The 23266-nt window shown below is 40.2% G+C and overlaps 1 protein-coding gene across 1 annotated transcript in view; it reads left to right on the top strand.

Annotated features, from left to right (window-relative positions):
• Nucleotides 1–23266, top strand: part of SPIDR (scaffold protein involved in DNA repair) — a 378562-nt gene that overhangs the window by 114867 nt on the left and 240429 nt on the right. Inside the window, exons 6-7 of the mRNA XM_080646739.1 lie at nt 5112–5362; nt 20235–20335. Of these exons, the coding sequence (XP_080502865.1) occupies nt 5112–5362; nt 20235–20335 (352 nt within the window). The remainder of the gene's footprint in view (nt 1–5111; nt 5363–20234; nt 20336–23266) is intronic.

Here is a 23266-nt window from a genome sequence, read left to right as displayed (position 1 = left end):
CTACAAGCCACCCACTGGGGATCGATCCTGCAACCTGGGCATGTGCCCTGACCAGGAATTAAACTATGACCTCTTAGTTTATAGTTTGACCCTTAGCCACTGAGCCACGCCAGCTGGGCTCATATCTTAATCTTGTGGTTTGTGATATTTAACCACTAATTCAAGAGACTCCTAGTTCTAAAGTTCATTGGATAAAAAGAATCATAATATTAATACTTTTATTATATTTTTACCTTTAGCAAATCATGATCATAGCCACATAGTCACTTTTTGACTTTATGAATTTGACTGTTGTAATAATTTTTCTATCAAAGATCCTAATTTATTCTAACATATTATTTCTATAACTGGGCTATATACCTGAATGAAGTAATCTTACATGAAACTTTTTAGCGTGTGGCATTGTTTAACTGCCCAAAGGAAGCAGGAGAAAATATAATTCTTTTAAAAGAAAACAAGTTAAATCTTTATTTTGGTACTTGAAATCCAGCATCTAAGTAAAGTAATCCATTTCCTAATAAAATGATTGGGTAAAGAATAAAAGTCTTCAAGGAAAAGTAATTTTGCCCAAGTACATTAGGTTACTGTGTGGCACTCAGCAACCTACCAGTAATAATAATGGTTAAAATATCTTTGGTTGAGAACATTTTCTTAAAGGATGTCAATTTTATATAGTGGTTCTTCCTCTGTAACTATTTATTTTTAAAATTTCAATTACAGTTTACATTCAATATTATTTTTATTCCTCTGTCACTTTTAAATTGTAAATTTTCTGATGACACACCTTTGCAACACATAGACCCAAGTAATTAAAAAGTAATTGTCTCTCCTACTGGAAACATGGTTAAAGTATCTAAATAAGCAGTTCACTGAAGAAGAACTATGAAGAGCCAGTGAACAAGTGCACAGAGGATAAACCCTGTGAATAATCATGGGAATGCAGATTTAAACAAGAGTGAAATAACATTTCATACCTGCCAGATAAAAACTAAAAAGCGTAAAAGACTGCTATAGGCTGAATTGTATCCCATCCACCCCACTCCAAATCCGTATGTTGAAGCCCAAACTCTCAATGTGATAGTATTTGGAGATGGGGCCTTTGGGAAATGATTAGAGGTTGGGGCCCTTATGATGGGATTATAGGCCTTATAAGAAGAGACATGAGGGAGATATCTCCCCACCCCACCCATCCCCACCCCCAACACAGCAAGAAAGTGGCCAACTACAAGCCAGGAAGAGAGCTCTCTCTGGGAACTGAATCGACTGGCAGCTTGATCCTGGACTTCCCAGCCTCCACAGAAATAAATGTCTGCTGTTTAAGCCACCTAGTCTATGATTTTCGCTATGGCAACCCGAGCAGACAATGGCAGAAATTGGTTCTGAGAAGCGGGGTACTGCTGTAACAAACGCCTTCAAATGAGGAAGTGGCTTTGGAACTGAGTAATGGGTAGAGGCTGGACGAGTTTTCAGGTGCATGATAGCAAAAGCTGACATTGCCATGAAAGGACTGGTAAAGGCGACTCTGATGAGAGTGAAGAAGTAAAAGAAATTATATTTTGATATATTTGGTTAAGTAAAATGTGTTATTACAGTTCATTTTACCTCTTTATTTTCTTAATTTGGCTACTAGAAAATTTGAAATTATGTATGTTTCTTGTATTGGGTAGCACTGAAATAGAGCTTTATGGATAAATATAAAAAAGCATTATATTGATGAAAAAAGTAGGTCACTTAGAGTTGTGTTGAGACAACACCATTTTATAATATATAAAGTTTAAAAGTTTTCAAAACAATACTAGACAATGTGTGTGTGTGTGTGTGTGTGTGTTAGTGGTGTGTGATTAAAAAATAAAAACAGGATGTGACTCAGGAGAAAGCTCCTCTAGGAAGGAGGAACATGGAACAGAGATACAGGAAATTTCAACTGCATCATTAAAAGATACCAAGGAAGATTTGCACCTTGTTAAGATTTGATGAAGGGTGATAGGGTGGCGATGAGAACATGCATTTTAATATATTTTTGTACTTTTCTATGTGTTTGAGATATTTTATAATGAAGAGTTGTTATCTGTAATTCTTGAAATATTGCTAGAATAATTTTCCATTTTTGGATTAAGCTGAGGAATGGGAGAGTCAGTGAAGTAACTTGTTCAAAGTCTCAAAACAAAAAACTGAGCTGTGATTCAAAACCAAGTCTTTATCATTCCAAAACTTAAAGCTCTTCTTTCTCTTTAGTCTGATTCTACAATATATAAAATAGAAATTTGAGCTTATGAACCTGCAGGCTCCTCTGACCTATCTTTGATTTTTTTCCCGCCTTCTCCTGCCCACCCCCAGCACACGCATCTATACACATGCATGCATGTGCACACACACAGACACCATCCTTTCTCAAAGAAAATGAGTTCTTGACTGACAGGCTGGGGCCAAAACAGCTTGTGACTCATCAGCTGTAGTTCTGTGTGTCCACATGAGGAGACTTCCTCCACATTCATCTGAGATTATGGGCTTGGGTGGAGTTCTAAAATACAATCTCCTAAAGTGACGGCTTCTAGATGTCTTTTCTTAAAGGTGTTTGTTATGCCTTTCGTTTCTTCTTAGAAATTCCTATGTGAAGAACACATGATTTGCCGTGCTGGTTAAGGCATTGTTTGTCTTTTCGATTGACTGCTAAAGGCATTATTTATTTGTTGTGTTTTTTGTTTGTTTTTCTGTTTGTGGATTTAATGGCAGAGGGTTGACATGGGGCATCCCACCTGCTGTTTCTACTTTCTTAGCACCCAAGGGGCGTCGAGGTGGGGTGCGCCATGGAGTGCAGAGTTGGCCTGGTGGGGCAGATGGACATTCAGGGGCCCCCAAACATGGGGTATTGTTGGGCAGCACAGAAGTCTTCCCCCAGCAGGTGATCAAGAATATAGAGTGGCCCTGAGGGTGGTGTGGACATGTTTGCCTTTTCTCGCCAGGTCCTAAGGAGCTTGCCCTCAGCCACTGGGGATGTAGGTGGGCACTGGCCCACTGATGCCCACACACTGATCCTCCCCCTTGTCCCTAATTCCTGTCCTAGGCCGAGGAGCCTGAGACAAGTGGAAGGACCACTCTTCTTCCTTCCACTGTGGCTCAGTCCCATAGACAGAGCTGGCTCAGGTAGGGCCAGTGGCAGCTGGGGATGGGCACAGTGTGTGTCCAGTGTCGGGGATCAAGGAATGTAGGTGGGCCTGAGGCCAGGAATGTGAGGCTGAGGCCTGTTGGTCCTGAAGTTCTCCTGATGTGGGGTTAGGGGGTGGGAAGGTGGGAAGGGCAGAGACAGGGAGTGGGGAGGGGTCCAGTGCTTAGAGTTTGTGGGGGTTCACCCACTTGTCAGTGCCCCTGTACAGGAAGCCCACTCTTATTCAGAAAAATGGCAGCAGTGCTGAGGTTGTGAAACCCTGTTCTAGGATGAAATGCAAAGCTTTAGGGAACTAAATGAAAAGACATTGCATAACAAAAAGACGAATTTAAATTTGGAGTTCTCAAGTAATGTATGAAGTTTTTAGTGTCGAGGATCTTAATTTTCAAACCGAATTATTGTGGGTTTTTTTTATGGCCTATTGTTAATTATTATTGAGAAGCTGTGTTATAGGGGAAACGTGACCACAGGGCTTATTTATGGATTAGCAGCTGCCTACAGTAATTTAGGCATGTAACTGAGATTGTGAAAAGGGTAGAGGAACTAAGCTATTGAGTTTTTTTTACTTACTTTTTCTTCTTTTAAATGTTCCTAGTAACAGGTGACTACCCCAGCAGTTTTTTGAAAGAGATATGGGGATTGGTGATGTCCTTTTTAGCCCTTAAAAGGATGTAACTATAAAATCCTCTAAAAGGCCAAATGTGGTAAACCTTTTGTCTTATGTAGATTAGCAAATGGTGAAAATTCTAGTGCTACCTCTGTGCACCAATGCACATGCGTACACACATACCCACAGATAATAATCCTTATGTATACATGTATACTGTGGCCTCTTCACTCTCTTTAGCCAGGTGCCTATTTCAGTGCCAGTGACACAATCCATGTTGATCCATCAAAATAGATAGAGCTCTTCCTGAGGGACCTATACTACATTATGAAATTATACAGGCACAGAAGATCCATTTAACTAAATATACAATTTACATTTAGAAAATTTAAAATGTATAGATATTAAATTAAAAGGGCCTACTAATACACTGAAAAATTAGTGTTGAAGGATGAATTGTTGCTGACTGTAGAACAACATGGGACTGACTTGCAAAACCAAGTGATGGGAAAATAAAATTCATACCAGATTTAAGAGTTTGAGTATGTGTCTGGGCAAAGATGGAGAACATCACAGAAGACATTTTTGATTTTCCTCTCCAGTTAGGCTATGTGATGTGAGTTTCTATTTGTAATCCAATTTTCAAAATATTATTTTGGTAGTATAGAAATTTGAGTCGGGGAAGAAGAAATATTTTAGGAAATATTAAGAAAGAGAGGCAGTCACTTAATATTCTTATATAGTTCCTGATGATATTAGCAATTTAAAACTAGTCTCTGGAAAATATTATATTGAATTTGTGTTGGAAAGTCTACTTTTCATCTTTACCCTTGTAGACTTTTGGTAAATTAAGTAGTTTACACATGAAGAGGCAATTTTCTTTGGTTCATAAGAAATATTGAATATTATTTACTTCACATTAAATTTCAAAATCCAAAAAAATTTACATGTTTGCCAATAGGTGTTAGGTTGTAGTGACTTTCATCAGCCATTTAGGTTGGTGTTATTAGTTCCGTCTTCAAAACTGACTATCTGGCACATTTCTGTTAGTTTACTGGAGGAAGATTGAATATTGGTACCTAATTTGGTGGGTTCTATGAGAGAATATCTTGCTTACAATTGGTTTAATCTCATCTTGACTTTGGTTATATGGCCTGATACTTCGGATTTCATGTCAAAATAGAAGTTTAAGCTACTGTATGTACAAAGTTTAAGATACTGTATGTTTAAAGCTTTTACTAATTATAGTTATAAGGGAATAGAATAATAGACATGTATAAATAAGTACTTGAACAAAGAATTCTTCAAATTTAATTGTATATCTCTTAATTTTTTCAGACAAGTTCTACAGAAATTTTGGAGTATTCATCAGATAGTGAAAGTAAAGATAACTCAGAGAATGTCTTCTTCATTGAGTCCGAATCCTCTCACAAACACCCCATGGAGTTTGGATCAGATGGAGGAAAAGTTACAGAGAGACGGGTAATCCCAAGGGTGAAATCTGCAGACAACATTTTGTATACCCCCCAGAAACAGATGACGTTGCCTAGGACTCCTGAAAAATCAGCAAATAAGAAGCAGTTTTCAAGGTGAAATTACACCTTTTAAAATGTTTTTTTTTAAAGCTTTTCTCTTTTTTTAACAACCCACATATCTAAAATGGTAATTTAAAAATGCTTACCTGTTTACTTGGGAAGGAAAATTGTGAGAATAGAATTGTAATTTCTATAAGTAATTATGGAAGTCTTAAGTTCTTGATTTATGGAATAGCTCATCCAAGTTGAGCATTCAATTTCAGTCATAACCAGCTTATGTAACTGCTTTCTTTAATGGAGCTTGGCTGTTTGGGTTTATCAAATTTTATTAAGCATCAGTGTTTCAGGTGAGATTTCAGACAAGTAAGACAAGTAAATGCCTATTTTCAAGTAATTTATAGTCTAAAGAGGGAAATAGAAATACATATGTACTATTCAGATTACTTTAATGAGTACAATTATAGATATTGACTAGGGAAACACTTGGAAATACAAAGACGCACGAGAGAGCAAAGACTCATGGACAGGGAACTGGCTGGTGTGCATATAAGAGGTGTACCATTGAGGACATGTCCCAGCGCTGTGTAATCCATTGTCTCTTTGTGTTTTAAATTAGAACAAAACAATAAAACCAAAAACCCACTGAAAACAAGAAGGCAAATTTGTGGAAAGCAGTGTTTCAAGGAAAAAGGATTTCCAATAGGAAGAATAAATGTAGCTCTGAAGAGTACAGTATTTGGTTCTGTTTAGTATGTCTGCATCAAGACATGGCAAGAAGGATGATGCACACTGAGACTCCAGTAATGTTTGTGGGCTAGTAGGAAAGAAGCCAGGGACTAGGGATCAAGGAGTGCCCAAAACTCAAGGAGTGGAGACAGTTTTGTGGCTCCTGTGCTAGGAGGAGGGATTCAAGGTAGGAAAGTGGGGAGATTACTGCTAATGGCTTGAAAGGAATCCAGTGTCTAAAGAGATTTCAGAGAAAAGGAGACACAGATTTAGACAGATGTTAGGAATAATTGCTCTGTCAGTGTCGAAGAAAGGAAGCAGGGAGCAAGGCCTGGGGCGGAGAGGCCTGTCTTGAGCATAGGAGTGGAGGGAAGAGTATAAGGATATGACTGAGTCTGGTGGGACAGATGAAGTATGTTGAGTCAGTTCATGCCTGTTTCCTATATACTGTATATATCATTTTACTTATTTGTTTGTTTGTTTGTTTGTTTTTAACATAAAATATGACAGAAGCCCTTATGCTCAGAGTTGGGAAGTTATAGCCTCAAAAGAGAATGGTGGTCGTTTGTAGTAGTCTCTGGAGAGAACAAGAAAAGAAGCCAATTACAGTGATCCGAATGTCCTTGTTGAAATCAGTTGTGTGCAATTATATAGCAAGTGATGTTCCCAATCCTATTAAGGCCATACTATGTGGTGAAAGTGGGCATCCCTGTGTTGTTCCTGTTCTTAGGGGAATTGGTTTTAATTTTTGTCCATTGAGTGTGATGTTGGCTGTAGGTTTGTTATAGATGGCCTTTATTAATGTTGAGGTATGATCCCTCCATTCCCCCTTTGCTGAAAGTTTTTATCAAAAAAGGGTGTTGGTTTTTGTCAAATGCTTTTTCTACATAATTGATATGATCATGTGATTTTTGTCTTGAAATCTGTTAATGTGCTGTATCACATTTATTGATTTGCAGATATTGTACCAGTCTTGCATCCCCAGAATAAATCCCACTTGGTCATGGTGTACGATCTTTTTAATGTATTGCTGGATTCGATTTGCTAAAATTTTGTTGAGGATTGTAGCATCTATGTTCATCAGGGATATTGGCCTGTGTTCTCTTTCTTTGTAGTGTCTTTATATGGTTTTGGAATTAGGGTAATACTGGCCTCATCTAAAGAGCTTGAAAGTGTTCCTTTCTCTTGAATTTTTTGAATAGTTTGAGGAGGATAGGTGGTAGTTATTCTTTGAATATTTGGTAAAACTCTCCTGTGAAGCCATCTGGATCAGGGCTTTTGTTTGCTAAAAGTTTTTATTTTATTTTATTATGACTGCTTCAATTTCATCAGTAGTTATTCAGCCTATTCAGGTATTCTGATTGAGTTTGGAAGATTGTATTTTTCTAGGAATATGTCAGTTTCATCAGAGTTGTCCAGTTTGTTGGAATAGAGTTGTTCATAGTATTTTTTTACGATCCTTTGTATTTCTGTGGGGTCAGTTGTTAACTTCAACTCTTTCTATTCTGATTTTGTTTATTTGGGTTCTCTCTCTTTGTTTCTTGGTAAGTCTTGCTAGAGGTTCATCAATCTTGTTTATTCTTTTAAAGAACCAGCTCTTGGTTTTATTGATCTTTTGTATTTTTTTTGGTCTCAATGTCATCTATTTCTGCTCTGATCTTATTTCCTTCCTTCTACTTACTATGGACTTCTCTTTTTGCTCCCATTCTAATTCTTTAAGTTGTAGGGTAGGTAAGTTATTACAACTTTTTCTTCTTTTTTGAAGTAGGCCTGTAGTACTATGAATTTCCCTCTCAGGATTGCTTTCCCTGTGCCCCATAGATTTTGGATTGTTGTGTGTTCATTGTCATTTGTTTTCATGATGTTTTTTATTTCTTCTTTGATCTATTTGGTAACCCATTCATTTTTTAATAGCATACTATTTTGCTTCCATGTGTTTGTTTTTGAGTTTTTTTATTGTTGTTGATTTCTAACTTTATGCCATTGTGATCTGAGAAGATGCTTGCTATGATTTCAATCTTCTTGAATTTGTAGAGACTTAGTCTGTGTCCAAACATGTGGTCTGTCTTTGAAAATATCCCATATACACTTGAGAAGAATGTAGCTTTGGGGTGAAATGTTCTAAAGATGTCAGTTAGTTCTATTTGATCTAGTGAGTCGTTTAGGATTGCTTTTTCCTTGTTGCTTTTTTTGACTAGAGGATTTATCCAGTGATGTCAATGGGGTATTAAAGTCCACTACTATGATTATATTGCTGTCGATCTCTCCCTTTATATCTTCCAGAAACTTTTTATGCATTTGGATGCTCCTGTATTGAAGAGTTATATCCCCTTGTTGTGTCTATTCCTTTAGTATTATGAAGTGGCCTTCCTTATCTCTTGTTATGGTTTTCACTTTGAGGTCTATTTTTTTCAGATATAAGTATTGCTACCCCAGCTTTTTTTTCCCTTTCTATTTGCCTGAACAGTTTCTTTCCATCCCTTCATTTTCAGTCTGTGTGAGTCCTTTGTTCTGAGATGGGTCTCTTGTAGACAGCATATATGTGTGTCATGTTTTCTTATCCATTCAGCTATCCTATATCTTTTGATTGGAGCATTTAAACCATTTACATTTAAGGTTATTATTGATGGGTACTTGTTTGTTGCCATTTTTATTCTTTATGCCTGTGTTTCTCCCTCTCTTTCTATTTATTCTTTTTACAAAAGTCATTTTAGGATTTCATGCATTGCTGGTTTGGTGGTGATAAACTCCTTTAGCCTTTTTTTTCTTTTCTTTTTCATCTTTGAAGCTGCTGATTTCACCTTCAATTTTGAATGATAGCCTTGTTGAATAGAGTAGTCTTGGATCCAGTCCCTTTCTTTTCATTACTTTGTATATGTCATGCCACTCTCTTCTGGCTGGATGTGTTTCTGCTGAGAAATCAGTTGATAGTCTAATGGGAGATCCCTTGTAGGTAACTTTCTGTCTTTCTCTTGTAGCCTTTAAGATTCTTTGTCATTAACATTTGCTATTTTAACTATGATGTGTCTTGGTGTATCTTTTTGGGTTCATCTTGTTTGGGATTCTCTGTGCTTCCTGGACTTGTGTGACTTTTTTTCTTCCCCAAGTCAGGGAAGTTTTCTGTCATTATTTTTTTAAACAGGTTTTCTATTTGTTGCTCAGCTTCTTCTCCTTCTGGCACCCCTATTATGCAGATGTTGTTTCATTTCATGTTGTCCCAAAGCTCCCTTATACTCTCCTCTGGCTTTTTAATTCTTTTTCCCAATTGCTGCTCTGATTGGGTTTTGTTGTTTTCTACCTTGTCTTCTAACTTGCTGAACTGTTGAAACCCTCCAGGCTGTTCTTTATTAAGCTATGTCATTCTTCATTTCCTCTTGATTCTTATCAATGTTGGTGTATTTCTCATACAGCTGCTTATAATTCTCATTGAGTTGCTTGTAATTCTCAGCCAGATGTTTGAGCATCCTTATAACCATTACTTTGAATTCTTTTTTTTTTTTAAATATATTTTATTGATTTTTTACAGAGAGGAAGAAAGAGGGATAGATAGTCAGAAACATCGATGAGAGAGAAACATCGATCAGCTGCCTCCTGCACACCTCCCACTGGGGATGTGCCCGCAACCAAGTTACATGCCCTTGACCGGAATCGAACCCGGGACCCTTCAGTCCACAGGCCGACGCTCTATCCACTGAGCCAAACCGGTTTTGGCGTGAATTCTTTTTAAAAAAAAAAAATATTTTATTGATTTTTTACAGAGAGGAAGGGAGAGGGATAGAGAGATAGAAACATCAATGAGAGAGAAAAATCGATCAACTGCCTCCTGCATACCCCCTACTGGGGATGTGCCTGCAACCAAGGTACATACCCTTGGCCAGAATCGAACTTGGGACCCTTCAGTCTGCAGGCCGACGCTCTATCCACTGAGCCAAACCTGTTAGGGCTACTTTGAATTCTTTATCTGACAAATTACTTGCCTCTATTTCATTTAGTTCCTTGTCTTTCCTTTGGGAATTGTTTCTTTGTCTCCCCATTTTCGTTGTCTCTTTGTATTTGTTTCTATGTATTAGATCAAACTACTATGCCACCCAGCTTTTTTAGGGGGAGTCCTATGTAGTAGGTGTTTAGTGGGACCCAGTGGTGTAGTCTCTCAGATCTCCTTAGCTGGGTGTTCTAGGGAAGCTCCCTACTTTTGTTATTTGGGTTCTCCTTATATAGTTGGGTCTTGAATGTTATTGTCCTTTCATGAGTGGAGACTCCTCACAGGTTGTCTGACTATGTGGCTCACCCCCGACCTCGTTGTGCAAGCTGTTGTGGATGTGCTTGGGTTCCCGGTTCCTGTGGTGAGGATCATCTACGAGGTCTCAGTGGTGTTCGACTCACCTCATGGTCCCACAGCCCACAGCAGGGGTGGCATGCGACTCTGCAACTCATCGCAGGGTTCTGAAGACTGTGGTGGGGGTGGCGTGCAAGTATGCAAATCACTGTGTGGGGTCCCAAAAGCCTGCAGCGGGGGTTCCTTGCGAGGTTCCGCTGGTTTGTGGCTTACTGCATCTTGTTGAGTCTTTTTAAAGCTTTTTCAACCAGCTGTTGTTTCATTGATCTTTTCTAATTTTTTTTTAGACTCTTTGGGCTTTCTTTGTTGTTCTTTTCCTAGTTCCTTTAAGTGTAAAGTTAGGTTGTTGGAGATTTTTCTTGTTTCTAGAAATAGGCCTATAATTCTATGAATTTCCTTCTTAGAACTACTTTCACTATATCATATAGATTTTGGGTTGTTATGTTCTCATTTTCATTTGCTTCAAGATATCTTTTGACTTCTTCCTTGGTCTCATTGCTAACCCATTCATTGTTTAATAGCATTTAATTTCCATATCTTGAGGTTTGGGTTTTTTTTTTTTCTTTTTTTTCTTGTGATTGATTTCTAGTTTCATAATAGTATGGTCAGAGAAGATGTTTGATAAGTTTTCACTCATCTTAAGTTTATTGAGACTTGTTTTGTGTCCTAATATGTGGTCTATCCTAGAAAATGTTCCCTGTACACTTAAAAAAGAATGTATATTCTGCTAATCTTTGGAGTGAGATGCTCTGAAGACATCAATTAAATCCAATTATCTAGTGTGTCACTTAAGGACTTTATTTCTTGTTGATTATTGTCCTGGAACTCTAGCCATTGAGGTGTTAAAATTTTCTACTATGACTGTTATACTGCTGTTCTCTTATTAAATGCCCATCAATATATGCTTTATATATTTAGGTGCTCCTATTTTGGGTACAAAAATATTTTCAAGGGTTATATCCACTTGTTGGATTGTTCCCTTTATCCTTATGTACTGTCCTTTTTTTTTTTTAATTTTCATTTTTGTCGGCATGAAATATCTCTTTTCCATCTCTTTATTTTTAGTCTGTGTGTATCTTTCCTTCCGAAGTTTGTCTCTTGTAGACAGCATGTGGGTGTTGCTCTCTTATCCATTCATCTACCATATGACTTTTGATTACAGCATTTAAGCCATTTACAATTAAAGTGATAATTGATAGGTATATATCTATTACCATTTTAATCTTTTAATTATGTTCATCATCATTCTCCTCCTCCTCCTCTGACTCTTCCTCCTCCTCTTGTTTCTCCTCCTTTCCTCCTTCTTCAACTTCTCTTTCTCCTTGTTCATCTTTGTCTTGTCTTTTTAATTTTTTCTTCTTTCTTCAACCTTATAATATATCTTGTAACAGTGGTTTGGTGGTAAAGAACGTCTTTAGCTTTCTTTTTCTGGGAAGGTGTTATTTTTATTTTTTAAATGTGGAATAATTCATGAATCTACATGTCATCCTTGCTCAGGGGGTATGTTAATCTTTGTCTCTTTCCAGTTTCAGTACATGTGCCCTCAAAGTGAGCACTCTCCTTCGGTTTTAAATTATAGCCTTGCTGGGTATATAGTCTTGGTTGTAGGTTCTTGCTTTTCATCACTTTCAATATTTCATGCCAATAACTTCTGGCCTGAAATGTTTTTGTTGATATAGCATATATACACTGAGTGGCCAGATTATTATGATCTCTGAATGCATAATAATCTGGCCACTCAGTGTATATCCTATATAATAAAAGACTAATATGCAAATTGTCCCCTCAACCAGGAGTTTGACCAGCAGGCAGGCCAGCCAACTGCCCATGTCCCCTCCCCCTGGCCAGGCTGGCCGGACCCCTCCCATGCATGAATTCATGCACTGGGCCTCTAAAATATATATATATATATTAGAAGCCCAATGCACAAAGATTCATGCCAGAATGGGCCTTCCTTTCCCTGGCTGCCTTCACCTCCTTTGCTCTGGCTGGAGCAGCCTTTTTGCTCCGGCCCAGAGCCGCCGCCTTCCACCTTCCTACGCTGCTCAGAGGCCCAGAGCAGCCAGGGGTGATTCAGAATGCCTGCATTGTCACCATGGCGACGACGCAAGTGTCCCACCCTGCCCCCAGCCGCTTGGCACCCATGTATGCAAATTAACCCGCCATCTTTGTTGGGTTAATTTGCATACTCACTCCTGATTGGCTGGTGGACGTTGCGAAGGTATGGTCAATTAGCATGTTACTCTTTTATTAGGTAGATATACACTGAGTGGCCAGATTATTATGCGTTCAGAGATCATAATAATCTGGCCACTCAGTGTATATAGGTCTTGCTCTCTTTTCCCTCTCCCTTTCTCTCTCTGAAATCAATAAAAACATATTTTTAAATAAATAAACTGATCAGAAATGAAGAATACAGTATCTGAGGAAGCAAGAGAATCTTAAAAGAAGCAAGAGGATGAAACACCAATCAGAAAGAATGTATGCACCCCTATCTTCATAGCAACACAATTTACAATAGCAAAGATCTGGAAACAAACCCAAGTGCCCACTAGTAGATGAGTGGATAAAAAAGCTGTGGTACTTTATACCATGTAATACTATGCAGAAGTAAAAAAAGAAGAATCTCTTACCGTTTGAGACAGCATGGAGGGACCTGGAGAGTATCATGCTAAGTGAAATAAGTCAGTCAGGGAAAGACAAGTATTACGTGATCACACATGTGGAATTTAAGTAAGAAAATAGACTGATGAATGGAGTGGAAGCATGGAACAGAGTGCAGAATCTTGGAAGGAAGGAGGGGCATGGTGGGTGGGAGGTAATCAACCAAAGACGTTGTATGCATATATGCATAACCCATGGACATAATCAATAGGATGCTGAAGGCCTGGGGTTGGGGGCTGGAGTTAGCAGGAAGGGGCCATTGGGGGGAAAAGAGGGACATATGTAATACTTTCAATAATAAAGAATTATTTAAAAAAAAAAAAAAAGGCAAGAGGAAAGCAAATAGTTACCGAGAAAAAAGCTTCCCCAGTCTTATGGGATCAATTTTTGTAGGTAACTAATGGCTTTCTTCTTGCCTATTTTAAGATTTTGCCTATTTTAAGATTCTCTCTTAGTCTTTAACTTTTGGCATTTTAATTGTGATGTGTGTTGGTGTTGGCCTTTTTCACTTCATCTTGATTGGGACTCGCATTTCCTGGATTTGTGTATCTTTTTCTTTCACCAGGTTAGGGAAGTTTTCTGTCATTACTTCTTTAAAAAGATTCTTGATCCCTTGCTCTTTCTCACCCCCTTCTGGTACCCCTATGATGTGGATGTGGTCATGTTTCATGGTTTTCCAAAGGTACCTTAATCTGTCTTTATTTATTTACTTATTTATATTTTAATTAATTTATTTAAAAAAAATATGTTTATTGATTTCAGAGAGGAAGGGAGAGGGATAGAGAGATTGAAACATCAATGATGAGAGCCCCCTACTGGGAATCGAGCCTGCAACCCTGGCACGTGCCCTGACTGGGAATCAAACATGACCTCCTGGTTCATAAGTCAACTGTCTACCACTGAGCCCACTGGCCAGGCTATCCTCATTTTTTAAAATTCATTTTTTATTTTACTGCTTTGATTGTATGTTTTCTGCTACCTTGTCTTCCAAATCACTGATTTGAGCTCTGCTTCATCCAACCTGTTGTTTATTTTTTCTAGCATATTCCTCACCTCAGATATTGTATTCTTCATTTCTGATTGGTTCATTTTTGTGGTTTCTACATCCTTTTTTACGCTTGCTATCTCTATGTTGAACTTTTACTAATTTCCTTGTATATCCTTATAACCATTTTTTAAAACTCTGTATCTGATAAATTCCTTGCTTCCATTTCATTTAGCTCTTTTTCTTGAGAATTCCCCTGTTCTTTTAATTGGGACGTGTTTTTTTGTCTCCCTATTTCGGTTGCCTGTTTATGTTTGTTTCTATGCATTATGTAGATCTGCTATGGCTCTCACTCTTCATAGGGTAGTCTTATTTAGTAGATTTACTCTGGGATCCACTGGCACAGTTTTCTTGATCCTTTGAAATGAGTGCTCAAGGAATGTCTCTTGTGTGTGTTATGTGAATCCTTCTGTTGTAATTGAGTCTTGATTGCTATTGGCCAGTTCTGTGGGGTCGACCCTGAAGTTGCTCACTGTGAGGATTGACCCCAACTACAGTGTACGAGCTGTTTTGTAGGTGCTGACCACATGAAGCAGAATTCACCTCAGCAGGGTCTGATGTCTGACAAGATCTTTCTTTGGTTATGCTGCTTGTGAAGTTAGTTGGATCCTGCTCTGACTGGGTTTGTTGATTCTTGGACCTCTTGGTAGGTACTGTGATGCAGGCCAGTTTTAGACGCTGACTGTGACTGGCCCTGGGAACCTGTTTGGAGCTACAGTTTGTGGATTACTGTCTCTGCTGTGTCTGGGTGTGCAAACTGCTTTTACCAGCACTTGGCCCAGGGACAGGTCAGCAAAAGTCATAAGGCGCCCTGGCATCTACCTCCACCTGACAGCTGGGTCAGTCACTGAAAGATCCTCTGGTGTTGCTGGAGTTGAATGAGGTAGTTTCTCAGTGAGTTACCAGAATGATACAGCTTCAAACTCAGTGTCCATGCTAGGTCTGAGGCCATTCAGCAAATGTCCAAGAATATATCAAGTCTAGTTTCCATCTGCATGGTGTCTGCTGAACCTTGTGGTGGGGTGGGGGTCTCAGGGTGTTGTCAGAGTGAGGCTTGCAGAGTTTATCAGGCCAAAACAGACCAAGATTTGGCTGCATGAATGGAGGGCTCTGCACTGGTCGGGCATGTGTGGGAAACATGGCCCCCAACCTAGAGCAACACAACTCAGTCTGTCCGAGCTTCTGCCCAGACCTAGTCAGTGAGAGAGTCAGGCCACCTGGAGCCCAGAACATGGGACTGTAGGATCTCCCATGAGAGGTAGTCGCCAGTCAGATTCAGGGTTAAGTGGAGTGAATGACCTCTGTCCCAAAGCCACACCATTCAGTTACTGACACCCCCTGAGTCTGCCCAGATCTCTATACCCCGGCCCTGGCAGCTGACTCCTCAGCAGGGCATGAGCTTTGGAGCTTGGGGTGATTTGGAGTTTAGAGGGTTGGGTTATTACTTTCCACCAGGATGATGCCACACAGAGGGGGGAGGGCTTCATCCAAGATAAATGGGGTCTGTGGTGTGAAAGAATGACTCAGCACAGAGTTCTTGGCTGCTGTCCTCACTTCTCTCCCCAGAGCCACCCAGTCCCTTCTCACACAACTCCAGTCTCTCCCACCCTGCCTCCTCCAGAGCCCAGGGTGAGTGACTACAAATGAGATTTTGTGCGTTGGCCCTTTAGGAGGGTGTCTATGTCTTTTGCAGACTCCTATCTCTCTCTGGCAGACAGAATCGCTGACTTTCACAGCCACGTGTCTGGTGCAATGGGCTGTGGAGCTTGGCCTGAGGTTGAGATCCCATGCTCCTCAGGGAGAACCTTTGCAACGGTCATATCCCTCCAGAATCTCAGCCGCCGCCTGTGGGAGCAGGGCCAGCCCTTTTCATGTATCTGCCCTTTCTACCACCCTCAATGTGGCTTCTTGTGTGAATCCATGGTTATAAGACTTCCATTCAGCTAGTCTTCAGTTGGTTATTCAGGTTGACTGTTATATATTTTATTTGTAATTCCATGTTGGCTTGGGAGGAAGTGAGTGTAACATCCACTTGGTCTGCTGCTGTCTTGGATCTCCTGACTTTTTTTTTTTTTAATGCTAGGAGATTTTTATTAGAATGACTAGAGGCCCAGTGCACAAAATTCGTACACTGGGGAGGGTGTCCCTCAGCCCAACCTGCACCCTCTCCAATCTTGGACCCCTCGGGGGATGTCCGACTGCAGGTTTAGGCCCGATCCCGATCCCTGTGGGATCGGGCCTAAACCTGCAGTCGGACATCCCTCTCACAATCCGGGACCGCTGGCTCCTAACTGCTTGCCTGCCTGCCTGATTGCCCCCTAACTGCTCCCTTGCTGGCCTGATTGACACCTAACTGCTCCTCTGCCGGCCTGATTGCCCCCAAGGCTTTTATTAGTATAGATATGACCCTTCACAGAAAATTTTACTAACTCTGCTTTACAATAAGGACTTGACGATTGAATCATTGGGGCCAGACACCAAGATTTCCTTTCTTTGAATAGTGGAGGGAATAATTATCTTGTCTTTAAATTGCCCTGAAATTAAAATGAGATAATGACTTAGAAAAGTATAAAAGCACCATATAAAGACAACTGTCTTTTTCATGTACTGAAAAGACAATAAAGTGGTAACATGAAAAACACTATTTTTATTCTCCCCCCTTCCTTCCTTTACAGCCTTTATTTAAACTTTGAAATTTATAAAAAATTTTCTCCAATTTTCATTTCTTTACATTCAATATTATTTTGTATTGGTTTCAGGTTTTATATTAGTTACAGAAGAGTGTTTAGACAATCATATACTTTACAAAGTGTTCCCCGATATTTCCAGCACCCACCTGGCATCATATCATCATTACAACACTATTGTCTATATTCCCTATTTAAGTGACAATGGGTTTACAGGTTCCTTCCTGTCTTTCTTTTGTGTTGTTCGCCTTTCCTTTTCTTTCTCACTTCTTTCCTCATTTTCCTTATATAGTATCTCAATTGGCCATCAAAGCTCAGTGAAGGCACTGGGACACGCCGGTTAGCACTGGGAGCTTCTCTGAATCTCTGCAGTGCGGCACCCCTCCACTGAGGTGGCATCGCCCCTCAACCCCCGCCTCAGTGCTGCGAGTCCTTGCCCCTCCGCTCCGGTGTCCTTCCATGCCCCTTGATCCCTGGCCGGGCCCACCCGCATCTTGCGGCCACTGCAGAACCTCTCTTTCTGTAGGCGAGGCAGATCCCTGCCTGCCAGTCCCCTGTCCCAGCCCAAGCACCCTCTGGTGCACTCCGCCTCGCCAGGTTTTTGCCTTTGATCTATGGCATTGGTGACAGCACACTCCTAGCAAGCCTGGTACCTAGAGGGGCATAGGGTCAGTTCTTTGCCCAGAATGTTAGAGGTTGCAGTAGCATTTGTTGATGTCGCCCAGAGCCTGCTGGCGAAGGCAGCGTCTGTGTGGGGTGTCCTCATAGAGGGATGGCGAGGCGCTACTCGGCGCCCCTTGGAACACCCGCCTCCTGGCCAAAGCTGTGGCACTCGCCCTGGAGCCGTCCCTCAGGCAGCCCCGCAGTCGGGCCTCGAGCCTCTTCTTCCACATTCGGCCTTCATCCATCCCTCTCTCCTGCAGTGCTTGGGCTCCAGGCCTGAAAGAAAAGAACGAAAACCAAAGAAGGACAAAGCCCAAAGGAAGTGAGTCTTGAACCACCACATCCCATTCTCTGGATTTCCTCCCACACCTCCTCTCTGTGTCACATCTTGAACGGGCACCCTGTGGCTCAGCCACATGGCCACCGGGCGGCCTGGTAGAGTCAGTCTCTGAAGCTGTGAATCTGTGGCCAGAGGCCCTGTCTAGGTCTCAGCAACCCCATGCCTGCGATGTTCACGGGCCCCACGGGAGTGGCTAAGCAGGCCCAGCCGTGCCTCCCCAGGGAGGCAGTGTTCCCAAGGCCCCGCAGGCGTGGCTAGGCAGGCCGCTGCCCCTCCCGGGGCCTGTGATGGATCGGACCCCGCGGTGGTGTCTGGCGCTGCTCACCCCGCCTCCCAGGGCCCCTATGGACTGGTACCTTGCCAGTGGTGTCTGGCACTGCCCGCCAGGCCTCCCCTGCCCCTGATGGACCTGGACCCCCAGGGGCGGGCCATAGCGCTGCCCGCCCCGGCTGCGTATGCAAATTTATGCACCATCTTTTATGGGTTAATTTGCATACTCGCTCTGATTGGCTGGTGGGCGTGGCTTGGTGTAGCAGAGTGATGGTTAATTTGCCTGTTTCTCTTTTATTAGTGTAGAAGATTGTTGCTTAGAAATCATGGTGTTTACATTCTTAAGTTCTGGTGCATCTGATCGGAATTTTCTCCAGGAATTCTCTGGGAAGATTGGAGCAGAGGTATTGTGTGAGGCACCAGTGTAGCCCCAACGACTAAAACCAAGTGTAAAATACTGATTCTCTCTTAGCGCTCCAGATACTTCCACATGTAGAGAACTGTTCTTTTTTTTTTTTTTTTTTTTTTTTTTACCTTTTGCCCTATAACTCCTGTAGTTTATTTGTGAGATAGAGGACTTGACTTTAACCATATCCTTTCAGATTGTATTTTGTCTTCTTATCTCTTAAGTCGTTGGTTAGAAAAAAACATTTGAAAAATAATTATCTAGATCATTGTGCAAAGAATACAATGTTTTGTTTTTGTCTTTTGTTTATGATATTAAGAGCATCTTTTTAAGTACTTCTTTTTGAGACAGTAGGTATATCATTGAGGATAAGTTTGTGAACTCTGGAGTCAGCCTGCCTGTTTGTGCATATAGCTCTGCTGCACATCAGATGCCTCACCTTGTGCTGGTGTTTAATACCCAGTGCCCCAGTTTATCATCTGTAGAATGAGGTACTACCTACTTTCCTAGTGTTGTTTAGAGCAGGAGTAACATCAGTTACTTCACATAAACAGAATTATATGTAGAAGAGTTTACATATATTAAGTAGAGGTAGACATATGTAAAGTAGAGGTTCTTTGGCATGTTTGTATGCAAATTTTTTAAAAATTGAACACACATTCAGAAATAATTGGTGCTTATAGGAAAACAAGTGCCTATGGGAAAACAAAGTAGGTAGTAATGATAATATATATATAACATATAATGTATTAAAAATCATATTTAAATTATTGTAGAAAGAGTATAGGGTGGTAAGTCCTTTCTGGTTTCAACAACTATTTCCTTCTCTGAGTAGTTTTGTAATACTGGTGAATTTCATTATTCTCTCTTTCAACTCTGATATATCATGTATGAGGTAGATATTGATATCTGTTCTTTTTATCTTGAAGAGATATTATTAAAATAAAATGAGATAATTTAGTGAGATGATCACCAAACTGGTAAACTGGTTCATAATCATATAAGACAAAACACTGATAAATTATGTTGCATGAAGTCATAATAGTAATCTTGATTTGTTTTGAGATCATAGCTGTATTAAGAACTGCTGACTTCTCTGAATCAAAAATATATATGTAATATATGCTTATATGTATTTGAAAATATATTAATGTATATGTAGTATTAATTGATAGGTAAGGGCTTTTGTGAAGTGCCTGTATGTCCATTGTTACCAGTCATCTGCCTGCAATATATGAAAACTTTCCTGTTTTTGAGATGTTGGTATTCTTGCTGTGTTTGTGATCAATATTCAATTATCTCTTTTGTACAAATAATGAGCCCACACCTAAATTCTCTTACAGAAAGTATTCCACCTATCAGGTTTTATTATTGACTACAATTCTGAACCAACTTTACATTTAACTATTTCCCACTGTCTGCTGAACAGATTTTAAGTCCCTCTCTACCCCAATGGCATAGCTCATTGCCTTTTTTTTATCCCTTGCACCTAGCACTTTGCTATGTAGAACAGGAGTAATTGGTACATATTTACAGAATAAGTAAACTAAGAAAGAAGGAAAGGAAGTCAAACTGCTCTGAGAGTAGCCCATATTTCTATGAACCTGAAAACTGAGCTTCCAAGGAATCTTTAAGAAGTGGGTTACTGAAAAGAATGTAATGTCAAAAAAGTTAAAACTTGACTTGTTTTATCTATTTGTCTCTGGTTGGAGGGTAAAAAATGTAGATTTTGCAATAATTCTGAAGCTTTGTTTTAGGTAAACTTAATATATTATAATTCATTAAACAGAGGCGGGCTAGCGGAAAGACTCAATGGACTGCAGAATCGAGAGAGATCTGCCATCTCCCTGTGGAGACATCAGTGTGCTTCTTACCAAAAGACACTTTCAGGTAAGGATTGCCCTGGCATTGAGATCATGGGTAAAACAAATGTGGCATAAAAATCTGAAATAAATTTGCCTGGTATATATGTTCTTTAAGACCACTGTTTCCTTGTTGAGTTTCTGTCTGGATCTCTCCATTGATGTCTATGGAGTGTTCAGGTCACCTACTATGACTGTATACTGTGACCCTCTCCCTTTATGTGTATCGATATTTGCTGTATATATTTAGGTGCTCCTATGTTGGGTGCATAAATGTTTACAAGGATTATATCCTCTTTTTGCACTTATACCTTTATTATTATGTAATTTCTTTATCTCTATTTATAGCCTTTCTTTTAAAGTCTGTTTTTTTATAATTATTGCTACCCCAATAATTTTCCTTTTCTCTGCTTTGAGTCAGTTTCTGTCTTTTGATCTGATGTAGGTCTCTGTAGACAGACAATATATGTATGGGTCTTGTTTTCTTATTCATTCAGTTACCTTTTATCTTTTGATTAGATCATTTAATTCATTTACATTTAAAGTGATTATTCATAGGTACATAGTTATTACAATTTTCTTATTTATATTTATGATCCCCCCCTTATTTCTTAAAATATTTTTTATTGCCCTGACCAGTTTGGCTCAGTGGATAGAGTGTCGGCATGCAGACTGAAGGGTCCCAGGTTCGATTCTGGTCAAGGGCATGTACCTTGGTTGCGGGCACATCCCCGGTGGGGGGTGTGCAGGAGGCAGCTGAATCGATGTTTCTCTCTCATCGATGTTTCTATCTCTCTATCCCTCTCCTTTCCTCTCTGTAAAAATTCAATAAAACATATTAAAAAAAAAAGAATATTTTTTATTGATTTCTTAGAAAGAGAGGAAAGGAGAGAGAGAGAAACATTCATGTGAGAGTGATTGCTTTCTCTGTGCCCCCTAACAGGGATTGAGCCCATACCTGGGCATGAACCCTGACTGGGAATCAAACCATCCACCTTTTGGTGCACAGGACAATACCCTACCAACAGAACCACACCACTGGGGCTCCCCCTTATTCTTCAAGAAGCTTCTTTCACTATTTTTTATAATACTGATTTGGTGGTGATGGACTCCTTTAGCTTTTCTTGTTTGGGAAATCTTTATTTGTTCATCAATTATAAATGACTAGAAGCCTGATGCACAAAGATTTGTGCAAGAATGGGCCTTCCTTCCCCTGGCAGCCAGCACTGCCTTCGCTGTGGCGGGAGCGGCCTTTCCGCTCCAGAACAGAGCCACCTTTCTGCCTTTCTATGCTGCCCAGAGGCCTGGAGCGGCTGAGGTGGTACGGAACGCCTGTGTCATCGCCATGGCGATGATGCAAGCGCCCCACCCCGCCCCTGGCCACTCAGCACCTGCATATGCAAATTAACCTGCCCTCTTGATTGGGTTAATTTGCATACTCACTCCTGATTGGCTGGTGGGTGTTGTGGAGGTACGGTCGATTCGCATCTTTCTCTTTTATTAGGTGGATTACCTTGCTAGGTAGAGTAATCTCTGTTTTAGGTTCTTTTCATCACTTTGATTATTATGTGCCAATTTCTTCTGATCTAAAAAATTTGTGTTGAGAAATCAGCTGACAATTCTATGGGAGCTCCCTTCTAGGTCTTTCTCTTGCTGCATTTATGATTCTTTGTCTTAAACGTTTGTTGCTTTAATTATGATATGTCTTGTTTTGGACTTCCTTGGCTTCATCTTGTTTGGGACTCTCTGAATTTACTGGATAGTAAAAACCCTTTTTCTTCACCAGATTAGGGAGGTTTTCAGTCATTATTTTTTCAAATAGGTTCTCAATCCCTTGCTTTCTGTCCTCTCCTTTTTCCTCTATGTTACAGTTGTTGTTACTTTTTGTGTTCCAGATTCCCCTTAAACCAGTGGTCGGCAAACTGCGGCTCGCGAGCCACATGCGGTTCTTTGGGCCCTTGAGTGTGGCTCTTCCACAAAATACCACGTGCGGGCGCGCATGTACAGTGCGATTGAAACTTCATGGCCCATGCGCAGAAGTCAGTTTTTCGCTCTCAAAAGAAATTTCAATCATTGTCCTGTTGATATTTGGCTCTGTTGACTAATGAGTTTGCCGACCACTGCCTTAAACTATCCTCATTTTTTTTTCTTTTTTCTTTTTAATGCTCACCCAAGGATATATATTTTTATTGATTTTTATAGAGGGGAGTAAAACAGAGAGAGAGAGATAAACATAGATGTGAGAGGAAAACATCAATTGGTTGCCTCCGTTATGTGGTTATGTATCCCAACCAGGGATGGAACCCACAACATAGAATCTAACCTGCAACTTTTTGGTACACAGGGCAACATTCCAACCAACTGACCCACCTGGCCAGGACTGTCCTCATTTTCTTTTTTTTTCTGTTTTCTGCTTTGATTGCTTATCTTCCCAATTGCTAATTTGATCGTCTGCTTCATCAAATCCGTTGTTGATTCCTTTTAGTGTATTCTTCATTTTAGTTACTGGTTCTTCTTATGGTTTCTATGTCCTTTTTTATGCTGTTGACTTTCTCACTAATTTTTTTTTTTTTAAATATTTTTATTGATTTTTTTACAGAGAGGAAGGGAGAGGGATAGAGAGTTAGAAACATCGATGAGAGAGAGACATCGATCAGCTGCCTCCTGCACACCTCCCACTGGGGATGTGCCCGCAACCAAGGTACACGCCCTTGACTGGAATCGAACCCGGGACCCTTCAGTCCGCAGGCCGACGCTCTATCCACTGAGCCAAACCGGTCAGGGCCTCACTAATTTTTTGAGCACCTTTGAAACCATTGTTTTGAACTCTGTATCTGGTAGTTTGCCCACTTCCATTTCTTTTTTTTTGAAATTAATTAATTTATTTATTTTTAAATCTTTATTGTTCAGATTACTACAATTATTCCTCTTTCTCCCCCCATAGCTCCCCTCCACCCAG

This window comes from Plecotus auritus, assembly GCF_963455305.1.
Source record: "Plecotus auritus genome assembly, chromosome: 11".
Taxonomy (NCBI): domain Eukaryota; kingdom Metazoa; phylum Chordata; class Mammalia; order Chiroptera; family Vespertilionidae; genus Plecotus; species Plecotus auritus.
The sequence above is the reverse complement of the archived record's forward strand: the minus strand, read 5'-3'. Positions and strand labels throughout refer to the sequence as shown.